The sequence below is a fragment of the Nelumbo nucifera genome, chromosome 1, assembly GCF_055504915.1.
Source record: "Nelumbo nucifera cultivar China Antique chromosome 1, China Antique-T2T, whole genome shotgun sequence".
NCBI classification, from domain to species: Eukaryota; Viridiplantae; Streptophyta; class Magnoliopsida; order Proteales; family Nelumbonaceae; genus Nelumbo; species Nelumbo nucifera.
This window is the reverse complement of record NC_142649.1, coordinates 107,750,733-107,773,058: the sequence shown is the minus strand read 5'-3', so window position 1 is coordinate 107,773,058 and position 22,326 is coordinate 107,750,733. Positions and strand designations below refer to the sequence as shown.

The window sequence follows — 22,326 nt, the reverse complement described above, 5'->3', positions numbered from 1 at the left end:
TCAACTTTCAACCAAGTCGATTCCATCAATAAACGCCTGCAGTTCTCATCATAATTCATATCTCATCCAAATAGTAATTTTGTCATTCCAATCATTTCAAAGGATTTTTTAGTAATTCTATTTCAGAATTTTAAAATGTCGGTTTGGCGTAAGTTGTGCCGAGCCGCAAGTTTGATAAATCTGCCATTTATCAAACTTTATCTGTTAACGGATAACTTAAGATCTTCTCTTTAACAAGCTTAAGCATACGTTGACGAGAATACCCTTAGATTTTTTCTTTAGCAAGGCAAGCTTCGACTCCGAATCTAATCCACCTCCTCGCAATTAACATTTAAAATTACTGGACCAATCAATAAGCGCCACGTCATATCTAGCAACTGACAATTGCCGGTTCCATTAAGCGGGATTGACGTGGTCTGTAGTGATTGGCCCAGTATTACGACTAGAACTTTTATTAAGATGATTTGGACCGTTGACACCGGTTCCAAGCAGCTAGAGTTGGCTGATGTTAGGAGTGGAGCCGGTGAACAACACACACATGTCGGTTTTGTGAAAGGAACAAATGCGAGGCGAATGAAAATTCAAATATTGTGGTAGTTGTAGAAGTACGACCGACGGTATCGTCTGGTTTTAAGAAGGGAAAGAGTTGGAAGAGACTTTCTACACGTAGTGGCGAGCAAGCAAGAAAAGGGGAAAGAAAAAGATTGTTTGAGACAGTGAGTGAGTGAGACTGTGAGTCTGTAAGAGAGGGAGAGGGAGGACAACCACGTCATTTTGGATATCGAGCTTTTTTCGTGCGTGAAGAGAGAGAAAACACAGAACCAGAGGATCCACAACCTGAAAACCATTAATTAAAGCAAGGAAGTTAAGAACAGAGAGATCTGGAAACCTGTTTTTCTTTTTCTCTCTCCCTCTCTGTCTTCCTTGTTTTGAGCATTCGAGCTAGAAAAAGAAAGTAGAGAAATAGAGTTTCGAAGGAAATGGAGAGAGCTACCCCCGTGAGGAAGCCTCACACTTCTACTGCAGATCTGCTCACATGGTCGGAGAATCCTCCCGCCGACTCTTCTGCTACAAATTCCGCAGCTTCTGGTTCACGACCGACGATCCGCAATAATCAGGTAGGTGTTCTCCGTTAGAAATTAGGGTGTCTTTTTGATATTTTTCTGGTTTTCCGGTTATTTAGAGTGTTTTTTCGGAAAATTTCAGCCGTCCGACGGGATCAGTAAGGTTCTTTTCGGAGGACAGGTTACTGATGAAGAAGTTGATTCTTTGTTAAAAAGGTAAGATCTGGTCGATTTTTTTTATCTGATTCAAACTTAGGTGGTTCTCTAGTTCTCCCTCTTTCTTCCTGTTTGTAGTTTCGAAATTTCTTTGGTTGTGGAGTTTCTATTGGTCGTAATAACAAATCTCCTATGATAAGCTGGATAAAAGACTTTTATTACTTGGTTTTTCCTGCATTATTGATGGTTATCACATTCTCCATTTTTTTCTTTTTTTTTTTCCCTTCTTTTACAAATTTATGCTCCGGTTTCTTGTACACTGTTTTTCAGATCTGCCGATAAATTAAATGTTTTAACTTTTCCCCGTAATATGCTCTATGGATTAATGACATTCATAATCTCTCTCTCTCTCTCTCTCTCTGCGTGGATCTTCTCTCATGAATTATAGCCAGATCAGTGCACCTGGATATGTTATACTCTCTCCTATGACTGAGTATTTTTACTGAACTCGCCATGAAATTTCATTAAGAATAAAAATATATCGCAGACTTGGTAGCTTGTTGTACTGTTGTTTTTTCCCCTTATATGAAGAAGAGGAACTTTGTCCCATTTGCATCAATGGAGTGATTGCTGGAGACATGTCCACTTTATTTACCTATAGTTTAATTACCTCTTACATTTGGTTTTAGAAAGTTAAAAATCTAAGCTTTTTACTCCTAGATGCCTTCCATCTCCTCTTCGTTTGTACTTTTTAGGAAGTTCAGATTGTGGATGACATTTCTATGTGCTGGTAGATCAAGTTAAAGGGTGTCTCCTCTTTTCCTATCCACAAGGTCTTTTCATTGTCTAGCTTTCTATCTGGCACATGTTTGGCATCATATAGAATTCAGATCTTTGATTTTTAGGTGTGCATACTTGTCATATCATATATGCCTAACAGTAATGCATTTCCAAACAATTATAGTGTTGAAGAAGTTAAAATAAAAATTACTGCATTCATTTGTTAAAAACATTGACCTATCAAGTTTGACTTTTGAGAGGGAAGTTCTACAACGAGTTTACATTGTATAATTATAGGACAGTTACATTGCAAGTATCTACAAGACAAGTAGTTTGGATTTGTTCTAGTTAATTTATACAGCTCAATAATGGTTCTTGCTAGGAGGATTACAATAAATAAAGGGTTGGCCCTAATTCTTGTTGAATTATATTTTTCAAAGATTATATGAGAAAAATTGCTCTTTATAAAGTATTCTTGACCCAATTTATCTTTCAGCTCTAAAGATCTGTTATATGTGAAGATAGTAATGGCCTATTCTTCTTTTTTAGTCTCTCTATATATTATATATCCCTTAAATTTTATTAATTAATGGGCATAATAAAATATGAGTTACAGAAAGAGGAACCAGGATACTTTCACAAAATGTCTTCATGCTTGGTGTAAATTCTAATTACAAGGTGGCTCATTATATTTCTAAATTAATGTGCTTGAAAGTTATGAAAATTGAGTAACCTGGACCTACTTATTTAGGTTGTCTATTAATTAAGTCTTACTTTTGTATTTATAAAGTCGTTATATGAGCCACTGAGCCACTGCACTTTAGTAATCAGTAACAGTGATGTAATGTAAGATGCTGGTTTTTGTTAATACATGACATTATTTTGAAACAAGTAAGAAAAGCTGGAATTAGTTAAAGAGAGCACTGCATCCTGAACTATCAACAATGCCTGTGGTTATTTTTTACTATTTAGTTCTATTTTATAGTTCCAACTAAGTATTGGCACTTAGTGTCCTATAAAACAGTCATTTCTGTCATATATGATAGGCCGTGTTTCAGCATTTCTGGGTTATCTTTTAGATGATTCCCACCCTTCTTTTTGTAAATACTTTTTGTTGTCACTAATTCTCCTGCTTGGTTCAATATTTTGTGTTGTCTCCAACAACAAGCCATTAACAAGTTTTTGTCCTCTAGACCTCTTGTGTTTATTTTGTTGTATCCACTGCCCATGCATTTCTGGGCGGAAATTTTCTTAGGTGTTCTTCTGGATTTTATGTCATGGCTGGGTCTTTAGGGGTTTCCAGTTCTTTGGTTTTTAGGGACATTTTGTATATGTGGGCTTGTGTCAAGCGTGAGGATCTCCATAGTTTCTTTTATTTCTCCTTTCTTTTGCTTTTGTTTAATTTATCTTCTAATCTTAATGAAATCGTGACCAATTAAGAAAGAGTAAAATACTACTTTTTGCATGATAATATATTTTGGTTGTGTAGGTACAATAAGTGATGCTGGGGAATGTAAATTCCTTTCTAATCTTCTTTCACTTTATTGATATTATTACGATCAAAGAGTAGGGTGCAAGTATCCTATTTATTTATTTTTACAACATAACGTTCAAAATAATAAAAAATTGAAAACATTTAAGCACAGAGAATTTTTTTGTTTTTTATGGTTATACTTACTTTTCTGATGATAGTATTCTTGAAATAGAGTGCTTTATATCCCTTGTAAAATATAAAAGAATGGTACACAATTAATATAAAACCTAAAATGCCATCAGTTGGTTGTGTATTTTGTAGTAGCCTATTGTGGTTCTTGGCCTGTTGATACTTTCTGTAGCTCCCTCAGAGATATACTTCCAGGAATCTCTGACATGCATATGTTATGTTTCATGAGTAGTTGATCTGGGTAAAACTAGACTTTGAGAGTCCAGGCTATTAGGTTTTTGTAGATTCTACAAACATCAGGTACATTATACATATCATGCGTGCACTAATTGTTGGTGCATGCATTACATCTTATGCATGTCTCTTAGTCTGTTGGGCAGTTTAATGACATGTTGTTGAGTATTCATTTTAGGCAGCTTGACTCTCGTGGATGCAAAAATGCTAGGTCAAGATTGTATACAAATCATGCTCAAATTGTTGGTGCAAATCTTTTTTCTTAGAGCTCTTCTTTTTTCATTCAACTTCTATCTGGATATTTGAAAAATTTTAAGTCTCCTGTGTAATCTGGATGAAGAACACTTTGTTGTATGATTTATAGTCCATTGTTTTACTGGAATGTATAAACTGAAATGACAGGCTAAAATGATTTATTATTAAGTATTTAATTGGACGGAAAATTGCAAGCACCCTTTTGTCAAATATCAGAGAAGGCTAAAAAGATTGCATGGCTCAACTATGATAATTACATCAATTTATAGACTAAAGAGAGATAAAACCAATCTTATATGAACAATCTTATTTCATTACATAATTTGCTAACACTTTTGACTATGGACAAATCAGAATGCCTCTTTAGTAAGTTAAAACTTGATGAGATGCTTGATTATGTCTTTCTAAGGCCTTCTGAAACTATCTCTGCAAATTTCAGGAAACCATGCTCAGGTTCTAAATTGAAGGAGATGACTGGTAGTGGTATCTTTGCAGCTGATGGTGAAAATGGTGCAGCAGAATCCGGTAGTCCTAATCCTATTTCTAACAACAAAACAGGGTTACGAATTTACCAGGTATTTATTTATGTATTGAAGTTTTAAGGTACTTTAGGGTGTGAATTCCTTAAACAAGTCCATTACATTGGCAGCACTGCTTATAACTTGCCCCTTTTCATTCACATATGCATGCTCATATGTCTGTCTGAAATATGTCTTATGTTTGGGTGTCTCAGCAAGCACTTAGTGGAATTAGCCAGATATCATTTGGTGCTGAAGAGAGTGTTTCTCCTAAGAAGCCAACCTCACTTCCTGAGGTGGCAAAGCAGCGGGAACTAAGTGGGACACTTGAAACTGAGGCAGAGGCAAAGATGAAGAAGCAGTTATCAGATGCGAAGTGCAAGGAGCTTAGTGGACATGATATATTTGGCCCTCCTCCCGAGGTTCCACCTCGGCCATTGGCTGCTCGCTCCTTGGAAAAAGAAAGCAAAGACATGGGGGAACCTGCACCACGAAATGTACGCACATCCGTCAAAGTGTCTAACGTGAGTGAGTTAATTGTGTGTGGGGGTCGGAAATGCCTTTTGATATTTCTTTAAATTTCTTTCATTATTTTCCTCCTTTTCCTTCTTTTGTTTTCCAATCTTCCTACATCTACCTACAAGGATGCAAAAGAGTAGAATTGAGTCAGATATACCTTGATCCAAATTTGATTTGTTAGCATTCCAATTTGAATTGGATCTTATCCATCATATTTAGATTGGAATCAAATCAAATTTGGATATTGAATGCCATTAATAAATTAGACAAAAATGATCAGAATATAATACATTATTAATAAAATAAACAAAAAATGTATTTGATATTGTATATAAATAAAAGAACTTGAAAATTACTTTATGAGACTTGAACCTATGACTCTGTTGTAAACATATTTTTAGATGATAAAATATTATTGTATTGGATCAGATCAAATTAGAGTAGATCCATATTTGACCTATTTATAAATGGATCGAATTTGGATCACTTAATTGTATTGGATTCAAGTTTGAATTCAGACAAGTGGGTTCCATTTTATGTCCTAGTTACCTTTTATTTTACTTTTTAATTCACTTATTATTTTCATTTCTCTTCTTCTAGGGCTGTAAATAGTTTGCTTTTGTCTGAGTTTGAAGCTGAAATCCAATCTGAATTTGTTCTGTTCATGATTGGATTGAATATGAATCACATTGCAATTCAATCTTATAAGATTTGAATCTATACAACATCTATATAAACTGCAGAGAGGCACAGACACGTTGGCACACAGAAACATATTAGGTTAACTAGTTGGGTCATCTTTTTATAGTTTACCTACCCTAAGTGGCCCCATTCTTCCATGTTGAAGGATGGTGTGAGCTGCCTACCAGGTAGGGGACCCTCTGGGTTGGGCACCTACTTGTGCAATCCTCCACTACATGGCAAGGGTCCTTGGGCTCAAACTTGGCCCATCAATAGAAGATAGAGAGAGAACTATGTGGGGCCATTTTTAGCCCCATAACCAATTTTCCACATGAAAGATTCTTTTGTAATTCAATCTTCACTTGATTTGACTATTTGATAATCTCTCTCTCTCTTTCTCTCTCTCTCTCCCCCCCCCTCCTGTGTGTGTGTGCGTGTGTTTGAGCCTGAGAGCAGCCACTTCTGGAAGAAAGTGCTGAAGGTTAGGTCAGCATCCAGACCCCTTCTAAGATCCCAGATGGCAGGGACCAACATTTAATAGCCCTTAGGTTCAAGTCCCAAAAAATTATTTTCAAGTCATTTTATTCATGATATATGGTTATCACTGTCATTTCTAGTTCATTTTGTTAACTATATATGATATTTCCATAACTTTTAGTTTAATTTATCAATGTCCAATAATATAAATATATTGGAGTCCAACATATAAATTTGACTAGAATAGGAATATTAGTAGGATCAAATTTGAGATCAGATTTGAATCCAATATGTTTACAGCCTGTTGTGCTGTAATACTTTGGTACAATGGGGGGAGTTTAACTTTCCAATGGTGGAGGGCATGAACAAGTTTTTGATGCCTACTGTGCTCTCCTGGCACATGCTTGAGGCCCGCGGGGGGGGGGGTGTTGAACAACTTGATGAACTTGATGACCTGCTGAACCAAAGATTTAGTTTGGTGGTGTTACCTAATATGCATGGTTTGTTGCTTATGTGGCATTTGTTTTTGTTTTAAGAAAATAAAAGCATGTATATTATGAAATGAAACTCCCCCTTAGTTGTTTGGAGTTTTGCATTCTTCTAAGCAGTATAAAGAATTTGTGTTGATACTTGATAGTATAGTCATCATCCACAGACAACTGGCCATGCCATGTGGACATTACCAACGGGGAGGACAGGTTGTACCCATCCTAGCTTGGGTCTTCCCCACTCCACTTGGTCTTCCTTTTGTTATTTGTTTTTAATTAATCAGATTTGGGTGTATTCCTACCTCTGCACATCACATTTTTTGTTAGCTTTAGACATCTAAGTTGGTTCTGATTTTGGTTTACATTTTAAAGCCTGCTGGAGGTCACAGCAATTTCATGTTCAGTGAGGAACCTGTGATTAAGACTGCGAAGAAGATACATAACCAGAAATTTGCGGAACTGACTGGCAATGACATCTTCAAAGGGGATGTACCTCCAAGTTCAGCTGAGAAGTCACTTAGTACGGCAAAGCTGCGGGAGATGAGTGGCAGTGATATCTTTGCTGATGGGAAGGCAGCCTCCAGAGACTACTTGGGTGGCGTCCGCAAGCCTCCAGGTGGGGAGAGCAGCATCGCCTTGGTTTAATTTTAGTGTCTAACTTATATCGTTCTTACCTATTACCGTCCGTCATGTTCTGGTCTTCTCCTTATTTTCGTGGGTTAGTTTGTATGTTTGAATGCTGAAGGGCCTCTTCCTATATGCTCGATTGATAATGAGTAGCAGTGTGGGTTTTGGCCAAGTATGTGATATATATATATATATATATATATATATATATCAGGGTTTAACATCCAAACCGGAGGGATGAACTGATGGCTAATTGGTTTCCCAACTTTCTGTGTCAATCAGGAGTTATAGTTTCAATAACCTCGCGTTCTTGTTTCATTTTGGGTTCACTAATCACTACCATGGCACTGCTTTTTGACCCCCCTTCATAACTGCAGTAAAAGGTTCAGTCTGGGAAGAGTGCGGATACAATATGTTTAGTTCTTCCAAACCAAGCCAAGTATTAAGTAAGAAGTTATTTGTGTTCAGTTTAGGTAAGCCCGTATCATTGTTCTGTAAAGTTTGATGGTTATTTTGTTAGTTAACAGCTTGGCCCGCCTTCACTCGGGTAATGGGCAACAACAGGGGTAGCTCTCCTCCAAACCCCTAGAGTCCTAGACCTCCCCAATCCAAGAGCTGGAGGTTCTAGCAACAGGCTAACTGATAGGCCTATGCGGAATTTAATGCGGGAGAGGTTTGGTCCCCGATCCAGTTCTATTAGTGGGAACCGAGCACATTTCCTTTATTATGTGGTGACTTCATAGGTGTCTTTCCTTTCTCAGATAATTTGTTTCAAAAGATGTCCATTGCCGAGCTCTTTCTCTTTGCAGCAGTACTTTCTAGCTACAGGCTGCCTGTAGCTAAAGAGGCGCTAACAAACACCTAGGCCCCAGCTGTGGACGGTGATGGTGGCTGCCAAATGTCCGTGAATCTATGTACCATATTCCTTCTTTCTTCCAATCAGAAGGTTAACATGTTTTGATTGGTTTCATATAGATTTGTGAATTGGTAAGTCAGTGGCTGTGGGCTGTTGAGGGACGGTCATTTGGTGCATTATTATTAAGTCGGAATCGGAATCGTCTGATTCTGATCACTCTCTACCCTCAAACCACATCTTAAAAGGTTCCACCAAAGTGCTGCCTTTTTTCACCTTGAAACGTCTCCCAGTAGGGGGCCTACCGGCTACAGCTTTCCTCTTTGTTTACAAGACTAGAAACTGCATTGCAGTCGACTAGAAACGTTTCCCAGTTCCTTTCTCCAACCAATTTAACAAATCGGTCCATGGACCCTATTTTTATCCGACTTTCCCGTTTCTGTCGCTGCTTTTCTTCCACTGCATATGAGATAGTCAGATAGGTTCGATGCACCAAGGCAACATCGAAGGCTCACTGAGACTGAGTGGATGGGCATCTAGGGAGATTTGCTGGTTCAAAAGCCAAGATTGGTTGCTTTTTGACCGTCTGATTCCCATTTTTTTTACTGTAATGAAAATAGTACGTCAACCTATGACCCACTCATACACCTAGATCTTTTAGGTGGGACCGACACTGCTCCGTCTGGCTATTTAGAGCGGTCCCACCCGTTGATCCACCACGTCTCGCGTTCCCATAGGAGCAGACTAATCACGAGCTGCACGACGATTCAATCCTTCCCCTAATTGCACGGATTTCAATTTCTCGCGAATGAGATTTTTAGTGCGGGGAATTAGCTGGGTTTGGTAATTGAATATGCTACGCGTCGTGTTCTCATAGGCACAAAAGGATATGATAACAAGACTGGTTTTGCGAGCGAAATCAACTGTGGGGTCCTAAAAAAAGTTACGCCCTTTTCGATTAGGGAAAACCGGGGAATCAGATTTGAGCTTGCAATATATTTCTCCCTTTCTTTATATTAAGCTTGGGGCGCATCCACTCAACCTACGCACCTATTTTCAAAAATTTAAAATCAATCTTTTTCTTAGATGGCAAGCAACAAAAAATGAAAAAAATTAAGAGGCGAAAAAAGAAAAGAAAAAAGGGTGACATTTGCGCCTTTGCGGGGCGCGTAACGGCGTAAATTAGCTACTTCTCCCTGTAATCATACCCAAATCTTTGACTGATATCATACCGTACATTTCGTGGAAATCAGACGGCTAAAATCTTATTACGTGGTTTTTCACATAACGACTTAAGGAATATCAAAAGGGTGTTCTGCTATATTTGTTCAGCTCAATTTACGCAATATTTTTAGTGACGTGGAAGAAAATGGTCCGTTAGATGTGGAGGAATCAGAAAATAAAGATATCTTAGCTGAGAGGTTTGTTGGAGAAGAAGACTGGGTGGCCGTCTGTTGGAGTTGGAGATATCAATAACGGAAAATATCAAAAATAAAAAAAAATTCAAATTAAATAACAACAATTATAAAATAATAATAATAATAATGATACATAGTGAATATATATATACTGAGTAACAGTAGTGTCCTCTCTTCTGCTTTCTCTCGATGTTCTTTCCACAGGCACCATCTCTGTTCTCCCTCGTTTTAATGGCGTGAGTGCGTATAATACGTATGTGGCAGAGTAACCGTATTTGGAAATCTATTTTTTCTGCTCTTCTGCATCTTTGCATGTCTCACCGACTCCTCTGATAACACAAGCCCAAATGCGACAAAATGAAAATAAAATGGGATTAAATTTTGAAGCACCATTTCAAGGATGGTCACCGGCGCGAACGCCCAGAAGAGCTGGTAATCTCTTTTGGGTATCTGCTATTCAGTCTTGCTGAATCGGTTTCTGATGTGAGTATTTGGCTTTTGAGATTGATATATCTTGTTCTTGTCTATTTGTTGTTTTTATCTCAATCCGTCTTTGTTTTTGTTATCTGAAGCTTGAAGAAATTGAGATAGAAGAAAAATATTGCTGAAAAGGTATGAAGGGCGAAGAGGAGCTTGAAAAACTGTTGAATGAGATCCCTCATGCCACATCTCTCAATCTTCTTAACCTTCTTCACCAACAGAATCATCACGTACCTGTTCATGGTGGCCATTGTCACGGCTCTACTACAAAGACAATTCATGGCGTTTATGGCATGTATGAGGATGACCCATCATGTTATCATAAGTATACGTGTGCCTCCCCTGTTAGTGGAGTCTCGCTGCAGTCCCAAGGCTCTTCGTCTTCGAGTTCATTCTCTGGTGGGTTGTCCTCACCTGACGACGGATCACCAACTCCTCCTCCACTGGAGGAGATTAAATCCCAGGTAGCACCCAGGAATACCCATTATCCAAATGTATTGTGGCCGGACTCCAAATTCTTAGATTCCCCTGCGGCGAAGAAAGCCGATGAGAACTTGATGGACGAACTGAGTCTGTCTGGGGACTTAAGTAAAATGCATATAAGAGATGATCAAGAGGTTCTATCGATGAACAGAGCATTTCAGAGAGAGCCTTACAGTGGGTTTTGGTATAATGATCATTCACCAGTCAGGCGAAATCATGGAAATGTGGAAAAGAATAATGGTTCTTTTGAAGGTTGTACCAGAGAAATTTCTGATTATGGAGACCTTAACTACTCTGGTTCCACGGCTCAAAATAATTTAGACGAGGAGATGCTGTCGGCATTGTGGAGAATGCAACAGGGATCTCATATTGGTAATTTATCATGGCCCTGTTTCTCTCCCCGTCGACCTGATGTGCAATTTTCTCAGCCAAGTTGCTTCGTAGACCAAATCAATTCTCCATGGGAGCATGCAAACAATGTAACCTTAAATAATTTGCAACTCCGAGCAGATTCTGCTTTTGGTAGGAGCTCGTACCATAGGGGAATTCGGGTACCAAATGTAATCCCTTCTTTAATTAGGCCTTCTGCTAACGATTCTTTCCTATTCTCACAGCAAAATGGGATAAATTCTAGTGGAGACAGGGTTGCATTGAATTCACCAAGTTCTCATTTGACACATTTAAAGCTGCCTTCGGGTGTAGACAATCAACTGGGTTACACCATTCCAATATTAAACAGAAGGGCAGGAGAAATTCCCAACAGTTGGGCTGCTCAATCTGTACCATCAATGAGAAATATGCATGATCTTGAGGCATTTAATTGTGAGGATAGCATCATCATACAGGGAAAAGGATTGAACTATGTGATCAACAAGGGAAATGATCACTCAAGAGGACATAAAAAAGGTTGTGGCAATGCAATTGTCACAGGACACCTATGGGATAAGAGTTCTGAGTTGGATGGTCAATTCCGCTCTGGAGGAATCCCTACTATGAGTTCTGAAAATGGTTGCAGTCCACGGATTTATTGCCCTTTTCTGCCACCAAAATATAATTCCTTGCTGGAAGTCCAAGGCTATATATACTTCATAGCAAAGGATCAGCATGGTTGTCGGTTTTTGCAAAGGATATTTGACGAAGGGACACCACGGGATGTGCAAATAATATTTAATGAAATTATCAATCATGTGGTAGAACTTATGATGAATCCATTTGGGAACTACCTTATGCAGAAACTTCTTGATGTCTGCAATGAAGAGCAGAGAATGGAGATTCTGCTCATGGTAACAGAAGAACCAGGAGAACTTGTCAAGATCTCTTTAAATACACATGGGTAAGTTCTAAATGTGTTGCTTAATCTTTTCCCTGACTTATTTGTCAGAAAACCTTTTCCCTGAGTTCATATATACTCCTTAGCTTCCTTGACATGATATTCTTTTGTATTAGCACCCGTGCGGTACAGAAGTTGATTGAAACTCTCAGAACCAGAAAGGAGATTTCAATGGTTATCTCAGCCCTTGAACCAGGCTTCCTTCATCTAATTAAGGATCTTAATGGGAATCATGTTGTGTCTCGCTGCTTGCAATGCCTTAGCACTGAAGATAATAAGGTGTGGTTCTGCTTTCATATTTTAAGGTTGAAAATATGGGGTTCAAAATTTTGCTTGTTTGTTGTCATGGTTCAAAAATTTGCTTGTCTTAGTTCATAATGCTTTTAGGTGTTTTTTTTTTGATGAATATAATGCTTTTTGGTGTTTTTGGATGTTAAGTGACAAATGACAATATTATTGTTCCATGATGATGATCTTTTTCCAAACTGTGCATAAGATTTAACTGAACAGTTTTTGCTTTCCACTTAAGTTTTCATTGTTATTTAAACTACTTGTTGTTTGAAGCAATCATATCTTGTTCAATTTCTCATAAGAGATTTTTGATATCTCCATACTAGCCATTTGACTCTTATGCAATTTGTTATAACAATGCAAATACCAAGCCTTGTGATTGGCTAATGCATCCCTGTTGTTTTACATTTGTTGAATAATGGTTTTGCCAGATTCCTGCCCTCTTGTTAATTGTCATGGAAAGTCTCTTGTACAAGTCACAATTCCCATCTTGTTTGTATGGTTTAACATCAGCTCTATTAGATTGATGATTGCTCATATATTTCTATAATGCCACATTCTATTAGCAGGGAATGATTTATTTCCCAAATTCATGCCCTTCTGTCATTAATTGTCATGGAAAGACTCATCTACAAGCCACAATTCCCATTTTGTGTATCTGGTGTAACATCCGCTCTATTAGATTGATGATTGTCCATAAATTTCTATCACATCACATTCTTTTATCTGGCCATAATTGTTGTGGCCAGGAAACTTGTCAAGGCACTATGCTTGGATCATCATTTTCGTTGCACCAGTTAAAGTTAGCACTTGATGGGTGGTTTGTATTTCTTCATTAGGAGATTTTCATGATCATAGCTGTCAAGGTGTGAAGTCAAGACTGGGTGACAGCGGAGCCACCTTGTTGCTAGGGCAGTAGTTATCTACCCAGGCATCACTTAACCTATGAAAGAACTAAGAAATTGATCCCTATCTTGTTATTGCAAGAGGCAGATAAAGAAAAATGTGTGTACGCATTGTGTTTATGCCTGTGGCTGTGTTAAATAAAAAAAATATAAGAAAACAAACATATGAAAAGGCGGAGTGCTTGTTATTTTAAATGTGGCAAAGGTATAGAGGTGAGAATGTATGGGTGTGTGTTGCAGTAAAAAGTAAGAGAATTAAGGAGCAGAGCCCTTATTCTGGTCATAGAAAGGCAATGAAGAGTGATAACAGAGGATTTACAGAAAAAAAGGTTAAGTGGATGATTTCTTTTTTACAATATCTTTCCACGCCTTTATACCTTTCCTAAATAATATGATATCGCTATATGGTATAGCTGCACTAAACCTAAAATTATTACACATCTGAAAACATCAAGATGAGGCACAAGGTGTCCATCTAGGTGTCACCTTGACAACTATGGTGGCGTTTGGCAAGTCTTTCTGCTTGGTCTTCTGGGCTTCAGCAAGCTTGAAAGACCAAAAATCGGTCTTTTCCCGTTTGGTAACCAAAAGCCGGAAAGATGAAAAGATGCATGTGTGGAAAGACCCGAAAACACTGAATTTCGGGAAGCTTCAAATGAAGCTTTCTGGTCTTTATGTGCCTCTAAATGCAGTTCTAAAAGCCCACTAGACCGAGCCGCTTACCAAATGGTCTTTGTCTTTAAAGACAAGACCCCAAAAGCTCACTATGTCTTTTGGCCATTTGGGCTGCTGGAAGATCTTTCTAAGTAGACTTGCCAAATGGCACCTATGTTGATAATTATCTTGAAGATGTAGATTTTCTATTCTTTCTTCTATTACTTTTTATTATTTTATTACATTTATTTTGGACATAAAAGTTGTCATTCTTTAACTGATTCTATTTGTACTCATTGCAGTTTGTAAACATGTTTGCAATTAACAAATATAAGGCATTATAAACACAAATTTCTATTTCTAGCAGGTTTTATATGAATACTAAAAAAAGCATAGGAAACTGTCTATATTCTATAAAGTTAAAGCAATCATTTGAACAATGAAATTTTAAATTAGTTCTGCAATTGAATCTAACCTGTTACTAAAAATATATTTGCCCTCTACTCAATCTATAACATTATGACCTTACCTAGTATACTTGAGACTTTTGAAGGTTTGATCCCTGTGTACATTCTCAAAAAAAAAAATGAAAAAGCTTGCTTCAAGAGCAATCACAAAGGAGAAGTCAAGAGTTAGAATGGGTAATTCTCAAAGAGATGGAATTCAAATCAGTTCAAAAGGGACAAATCATGTGGATGATTTGGGAAGAAAAGAATTTAAGGCTTTTCAATGACAAGAAATACTCTATTAAATGCCAGAACTTTTCAAGAAAAGGAAAGGAGTCTCTCTGAAGTAAAGGGGTGCATCTTGACAAGGGCAATCCTTTGGCTGAAAACTCCAGCACTTTTTGAGAATTATTCCCATGATGATTTCAGGTGAAATTGGGAAGCAGTGGCCTCCACTTCTTCTAAAAAGAGTAGAATACAAGTTAGTTGGCTGCCCCCCCCAGGGGGTGTTGTGAAATTGAACTTCGATGGGAGTAGCCAAGGTGATCCAGGACACTTGGGCATAGGAGGGATTTTGAGAGATAATGACAACAATATTCTTTCCTTATTCTCAGGACTAGTGGGAATTGGAGACTCTACAAAGCTTGAGATACTAGCAGCTGTACAAGGAATATAGCTTGCTAACCAACTTGGAGTGGAGAATTTGTTAACTGAAGGAGACTCTAAGGTGGTTGTGGGTTGGTTGTTGAATATGGATACTGTTAATTGGGTTTATAGGGATCTCCTAAGAAGAATTAAATGGCTTACAAGAAACATGTGAGCCAGTTTTCAGTGGGTTAGCAGGTCAGCAAATATTTTGTCTGATTCTTCTTGCTATAAAAGGGGATTCAAGGGTTTCTTTGTATTGGGCTATTTTCTGATTTTTATCTAGTGTGGGTTCTTGCTTTCATCCTTAAAGAGGAGGTCGCATCTCGTGCCTCTTCTTAGGTTGTTTGTACACTCGCTTAATCTTTATTAGTGATAATTTCATTCATCTAAAAAAATGACAATAGATACTCAAAAGAAAGCAATTATGGAGTGTATAACAGCGAGAGTAGCGCATTGGATAAAGACATTGAACTTATTTTACTGATTTTTCTATGGAAGACATCTTTGAAAGATGGAGAGAGGTGGCCACTTGCATCTTCTAGAGTTGTAACTCAAAAGCAATGGCAATCTCCTAGTAGAAACATCATAAAGCTCAACTTCAATGGTAGCAGTATTGGCAACCGGGACCATCTGGAGTTGGCAGAGTGTTTAGACTTTAGAGATGACAGAGAATATTGTTTTGACTGCATATTAAGATTTAATTAGCATGGTAACTCCATAAGAGCAGAGTTATTGGCAATCTTACAAGGGTTGGGATTGGCAACAGAATTGAACTTTAATATAGTGTTGGAGGGTGATTCAAATTGATGATCATATGGTTTATTATAGACAGGTGATGTGGTGGTATAGACAAGTGATTGAGGAAGTTAAATGGATGACAAAGAATTCGGAGGTCTTTGGACAAACAAGGACTTTGGAGTTAACTAGTCAGTTGGTTCAAAGGTCAGCAAATGGAAACAAAAGTAAATATTAAAAGAATAAAGAAAAAAAGGATAAGTAGATTGTTCTAGCCTATCCTTTAAATAAAATACTTAAGTTACAGATTAAAAAAATCAATTCCCTCTATTTTAAGGTTCACAAGTATCCATGATGTCTTGAAGATCTTTGCTCACCATAGCAATGGATACTCCCATGCAGTTGCCAAGATGGAACTTTGTTGAGCATTGTAGAACATGATTTCTTTGTTATTTCACTTTGGACAATTTAGCTTGGCTGTGCCTCTTGAGGTACATATCTTTGGTATTACTTTGCTAATTGAATAAAATACTTGAAGCAACTATTCCAACTAATAGTTTTTTATTATTAATTAACCTTTCATTATCAACAAAAGAAGTCCCTCACTGTCCCAAAACAGCAGGGACTGGACAAGCAAATATAGCTGATCAGCTGTCAAACACAGACAACCATAATCTCAAATATATAATGCAGAACCCAGCCCTGGTAAACCCTATACAAAAACCTGTATGGTTGCTTCTGCCTTTGCTAAACTGACAGATAACTATAGATAATAAATGATAATTTCAAATGGTCATGTTTAAAACTTTAACTGGAAATAACCTGCCATTAGCAAGGCCTACCATGCCACCTGTTCTATGTTCTCCCCCTGTCTTTTTTATTGAATGTTGTTTTATTACCAAAAAAACAAGGCTTACCATGGTTATTTGAACCCAGGATTTTCTACACAGAGTTCACGTGACTCCTTGGTAGCCAGATGTAGCTGCTTGTCTAGATTATTCTATCTTGATCAGTTTATCCTTCATATTGGTCCTGAGTCTATAGTTCTTATTTCCTTCTCTCAGTATGATCATAGAGTTATTGGTTTACGGGGATGCTCTTATACTTCCATCCCCCTTCAGCATTAAGTATATTTAGGCACAACTATTCATTGTCTTCAATCTCTCAGTCTCCCTCCTCCTTTCTCTATGTTAAACTTCGGATGTATTTCCTATGTATTCATGGCTCTTATTCTGAAATTAATTTCACATTCTGCTATAATAAACTGCCAAGGGTAGTCATATAATCCACATTTATCCAGTCACACATTTTGATGTATGATGGCATCAACCATTATTCTTTAGGATTAACACTCTTTGGATTGAGGTAAATATCGGTAGGAGTATCCATGTAGTTGATATTAGATCTAGCTTTGTGTATAGAGTGGTTGTACTGGATAGGTGTATGTTTTGTTTTTGGAAAAGAGGTTCTTTTAAATTGGCTTTTGTGCATTCTACCCATAACATCTGGCACCAAGAAGATAGCCTTTCCAATGGGACTAGGCCCTCAAGCTCAAGTTCAGGAGTTTGTTCAGTTGTATATGCTAAATTCTTTTCTTTCTCTATGTGGTGTTGTCTAGGGACGCCAATGGATTGGATTTGGTACGGGTTTGCCTTCATCCTAACTTGCCCCTCTCCAATGATCCCACCTGAAACTGACTTTTAACATGCAGTCCTCAAACCTGCCTCAACCTTATAGGGTTCAACCTGATACCGACCTGACCAGACACAGATTTTCAATTGTATTTTTTTATCACACATTTTAATTACCCAAGGCTCATTAATTTAAATTTGAAGTTGATATATGGGTTCCTAGGTGTCACTTCCTCCATAGTGAAAGAAGAAAACCAAAATAAACATGAAAAGAAATCCTAAACTTTAAGATTATGGGGTTAGAAGTCATACCAAATTACAAGAATACCATCTATATTATTCAGGGCTATCATGATCCTGTGGGCCAAGATAGAAAACTCGAACCTGACTCAGGTTGAAGAATCAAAACCCTTACCTGACCCTACACCTGAATAAATCTGACCCTATAGGGTTGGGTCAGGCCAATTTTACTGTTTAACCCGACCCATTAATAACCCTAGTGTTGTCTAATTCAGTTGCTTTGGTGCTCCAGATGCTTTATTGCCCAACATTTTGAGAAAATTACCCCTTAGGTAGTTATAAAAATAATTCAAGTTTAAAGTTATTTCAAAATATTATTTTTAATCAGTGACAAACAACAATATGAGAGAGATGTACAGTCATCAAGCTCTAGAAGATAAGGCCATGACAACAAATTTCCAATGATGCTGTTTTAGAAGCTAAAAATAATTTGTAAACATAAAAGAAATATTTAAGGTACCCCAGTAGGCATGGACCACAACACAATTTATTTCTCCCACCATTGCCAAACTATCAAGCCGGCCAAAGCATTAGCCAATTTTGGAATCCATCTAACTAAGATGTTCATCTTGGATGCTGAAGCCCTAGACTCAAAAACCCCCTCTGACATTTACCCAATGATGAAATAAGAATTTCCCTCCACATCTACTTAATTATCACCAAAGGAAGGTAACAATCTAGCCAATGTGGAAGTACTTCAGTAATCTTGTTTGTCTATCTCAACTTTCTGCCATGGATGGAACCTCATTATAGCAAGCTTAGAAAATAGCCAGTATGAACATGAATAATCCAGTAAAAAATGGCTTCAAATTCCAAACTAGCCCATCAATGTGTGGAGCTGTAGTTCTTTCAACAAAAGGATTGAATACAGTGGTTTCCAGGTCTTCCAACATGCAGCTCTTGTTATAGGAGAAAGTGAGTAAGACACAAAGGATGTGAAACTGACCCCTTTTATCCAATATAGGCCATGATAGAATGACATTAGTAAACACCATGTTATGACCCAACTAACCCCAAAAATTCCCCCCCAAAATAATGATTCCACACCTTCATTGACATAGACAAAGGTGGTACCTATTAAAAAGATGCAATAGGCAATGGTGAAGTTAAGGGGGGGGGTGTTCCAATTTCTTCCTAAATATTTTTTTGATAATTGAAAGAAATTTATTAATCAGCAATGATAAATATAAATAGTACAATGTCCCCAAGGAGAGGCACGAGATGCAACCTCTCCAAGCTAGTTAAGTACAACTTTCCAATATACTATAACCAGTTACAATGTAGCACAAAAAAGATCCTTCTTGGAAACCCCTTGTTTGGCCAAAGAATCAGCCATAGTATTAGCTGACCTGCTTACCCATTTTACCTCAACTCTCATATTACTAGTTAATCACTTTACTTTTTTGATGAGGTCTTTGTAGCCCCAAATGGTAGCATCTAGGTTTAGAAGCCACCTTGTTACCACTTGAGAGTCCCCTTCAACTAGGAGATGTTCCACCCCAAGCTGGTTAGCAATCTGAATTCCTTGTACTGCAGTTAGTATTTCTGCCCTTGTAGAGTTCCCCACTCCAACCGGGCTTGAGAATAAGGAGATGATGTTGTTGTCCTTATTCCTCAGGACACCCCCTATACTTGAAGGCCCAGGGTTACCTTGGCTGCTACCATCAAAATTTAATTTGATGACACCTTCTGGAGGTGGATTCCATTCTAACAAACTTCTATTCTTCTTTGTAGAAGTATTAGCTATTATTAACCAATTCCTCCACAAGTCATCAAAAGCAAAATCAGCAAATATGTCCAAGTTTTCAGCCAATGTACTGCTCTTGTTAGAATACAATCCTTCACTTTATCTAAGCTTCTTTCCTTCTCTAAGAAGACTCTTGCATTCCTTTCCTCTCCCAGTGAGTTCATAAGGTGGCTGCCCTAATACATTTCTACATGAACTTGCCTCTTCTAGTGTGCCATACAAAAAAAATGGGTTAAATAACAAACTCAAATCAGATGGCGGAGACCACATACCTCCAAATAAACTAAGGCTCCAATTCCATAAGCCTGTAGCAAAAGAACAGGAGATCAGCAAATGGAAACAGTCCTCATTCTGGGCCTTACACAAGGAACATCAGTTCGGGGAGGGACAAAAGAAAGGGTCTCTTTTTTTGCAAGTTTTCCAAAGTATTGATTTTCCCATAGTAGACTTCCTAGCAGAATACAACACTTTTTTGAGGAATAGGTCTCACCCAAACTTTTTTGAAGGGGAACCCTTGGGAATTGGGGTTGGAACTGAGGGATTTTAGAAAAGAAGAACAAGTAAAGGTACCTTTTGGAAGAGGAGTCCAAACTCTTTGATTAGAAGATGTGGGGTCCAAACAAACTCACTCAAGTAAGTGAAATAGCTCAGTGACACAAATCGACTCACCATCCCTTAATCCCCTACGAAATCCAAAATCCCAGTTTAAAGACATGGGAATAAACGGGTTCGGGAGAAAATTTGCAATTGTCTCATTTTTGTGAAGGGAGAGAGAGTAAAGCATGGGGAATCGATCTTTAAGGGGTTGAATACCCACCCAAACATCCTCCTAGAACCAAATAGAATCACTAGAACAAGCATCATACCTAATAAACTTGAGGAAGCGAGGGAGAATACCATGTATAGCCTTCCAAGGTGTTGTTAGGGTAGCTCGACGAGATATCCCGGCATCCTAACCATTCATTGAGCAGCCATGGATGCTTGACACTACCTCATGCCATAACCTCTCTCTCTCTCGAGGCCATCTCCATAACCACTTCCCTAGGAGGGCTTCATTCTTCAACACTATGTTCCCTATCCCTATGCCCCCTTCTTCCTTAGGTTTATTAACTATCTCCTATCTAACCAGATGGTCCTTATTCACCTCTCCTGGTTCCCACAGAAAGTCCTTCGTTACCTTCTCCAGTTTCTTAGCCTCCCTTGGGGGAATCCTGAAAATTGAAAGGAAGTAGGTTGGAAGGTTGGCAAGTGTGGCCCTAATCAAAGTCACCCTACCCCCTATTGAGATGTAATTCTTTTTCCAGGCCGCCAAACATTTATCAAATTTCTCCACAATAGGGGCCTAGAAACTACTTTCTTTAGGGTTAGCTCCTAAGGGGAGACCTAAATAGGTCAAAGGCCAAGAAGAGGTGTTGCAACCTAAACACTTTGCAATGGATTCTATCTTCCAATCCTCCATATTTACTCCAGCCACACAACTTTTATCAAAGTTTATCTTCAAGTTGGAGGCAAACTCAAAGGCTCTTATTAAATTCTTAAGGTTGTCCACCTTGCTTAAATCATTCCCTTCGCAAAAAGTAACAATATCATAAGCAAACTGAAGGTGAGTTACTAGAATGCCTCTCCTCCCTATTCTCCAACCCTCTATTTGGCCCTCCTCATCTGCTTTGGAGATCAATCGACTAAGAACATCAACAACAAGTGTAAAGAGGAAAGGAGAAAGTGGGTTACCTTGTCTTAAGCCTCTATTGGTTGGAAAGAAGTCCTTAACCGCTCCATTCACCAAGACTAAATAAATGAATTTAAACATCCACTTATCCAATTACACCATTTGTCTCCAAATCCACGCCTTCTTAACACCCCCAACAAGAAACTCCAGTCTACTAGGTCATAAGCCTTTTCCAAGTCCAATTTGCAGACAAAGTCTTTTCTGCCAGATCTCCTCATCTCTTCCACACTCTCATTTGCAATGAGGATCTGATCAATAATTTGTCTATTTTGTACAAAGGCTCCTTGTGATTGGTTAATGAGAGAAGGGAGAACTGCTTTGATCCTCCTAGAGAGCACTTTTGCCAAAATCCTAATAATGTCTGTCTGGTTCAATATTGGCCAATCCTCCTCCCCCACTATTAACCCATTCTCCAAGGATCTTTGGAAGATTGATTTGAAGTGATCCGCAATCCTACTAACAATCTCCTCTTGAGAGGTTATCTCAACTCCATCAATCTCAAGCTTAAGTATCAATTTTTTCCTTCTCCCATTAGCCATAGCATGAAAGAATTTAGTATGCCCATCCCTTTCCTTGATCCATTTATGTCTAGATTTGTGTCTCCACGAGATCTCCTCCCTCAACAAAACCTCCTCTAACTCCTTTTTCAATTTTATCTCAGTTCTCTATCTTGCACATCCATCATCCTTTGGGATTCTTTTGCATCTAATCCTCAATCCGAATCATTAATCTAGTTTGCTACATCCACTCTTCCAAATTGATCCCTATTCCATTCTTTTATTTTGCCTTTCAACCTTTTTAATTTTTTGTGGAATCTAACCCCATTCCATTTTACTCCCCTCATCTCTTCACTCCATTTCCAAGAGGTTCTTGTCCTAATTCTATGGGGCAATGATTAGGGGTAATCCTAGGTATGGCCTTAGCCACCAATCCTCTCCAATGGCTCTCCCAACCCTCATTAAAAATAAATCTATCAAGCTTCAAACAAGTTGGGTTTTCTTGGAAGTTGGATCAAGTGAAGATAACTTGTAGTAAAGGAAGCTCTCATAACTCACAAGAGTTAATGAAGTCATTGAACTTCCTCATACTAGTCGTGATGGCCTGTTTGGGATTATTTGACCCCCCCCCCCCACCACACACACACACACTCACCACCACCAAGGGCCTTCCCATAAACCTTGAATGCCATGAAGCTCCTCCCATAATTCATTTCT

General features: G+C 38.2%; 2 protein-coding genes across 3 annotated transcripts in view; both read left to right on the top strand.

Moving 5' to 3' along the window:
* The first annotated feature begins 944 nt into the window (after positions 1–944).
* LOC104605970 (uncharacterized) lies at positions 945–7,762 on the top strand. Of its 2 annotated transcripts, none has more exons than XM_010270941.3 (5): positions 945–1,118; positions 1,207–1,280; positions 4,592–4,727; positions 4,886–5,167; positions 7,208–7,762. In XM_010270941.3, exons 1-5 carry the CDS (start codon positions 981–983, stop codon positions 7,478–7,480), a joined length of 903 nt encoding a protein of 300 aa, XP_010269243.1. In that variant the 5' UTR covers positions 945–980; the 3' UTR covers positions 7,481–7,762. The 2 variants fall into 2 exon arrangements, with proteins under 2 accessions (XP_010269243.1, XP_010269242.1); XM_010270940.3 differs by having other exon boundaries at positions 4,886–5,194.
* A 2,147-nt stretch (positions 7,763–9,909) lies between these two features.
* LOC104605971 (uncharacterized) overlaps positions 9,910–22,326 on the top strand; it is a 34,346-nt gene continuing 21,929 nt past the window's right edge. Inside the window, exons 1-3 of the mRNA XM_010270942.3 lie at positions 9,910–10,216; positions 10,306–12,029; positions 12,143–12,305. Of these exons, the coding sequence (XP_010269244.1) occupies positions 10,348–12,029; positions 12,143–12,305 (1,845 nt within the window). The 5' untranslated portion in view covers positions 9,910–10,216; positions 10,306–10,347. The remainder of the gene's footprint in view (positions 10,217–10,305; positions 12,030–12,142; positions 12,306–22,326) is intronic.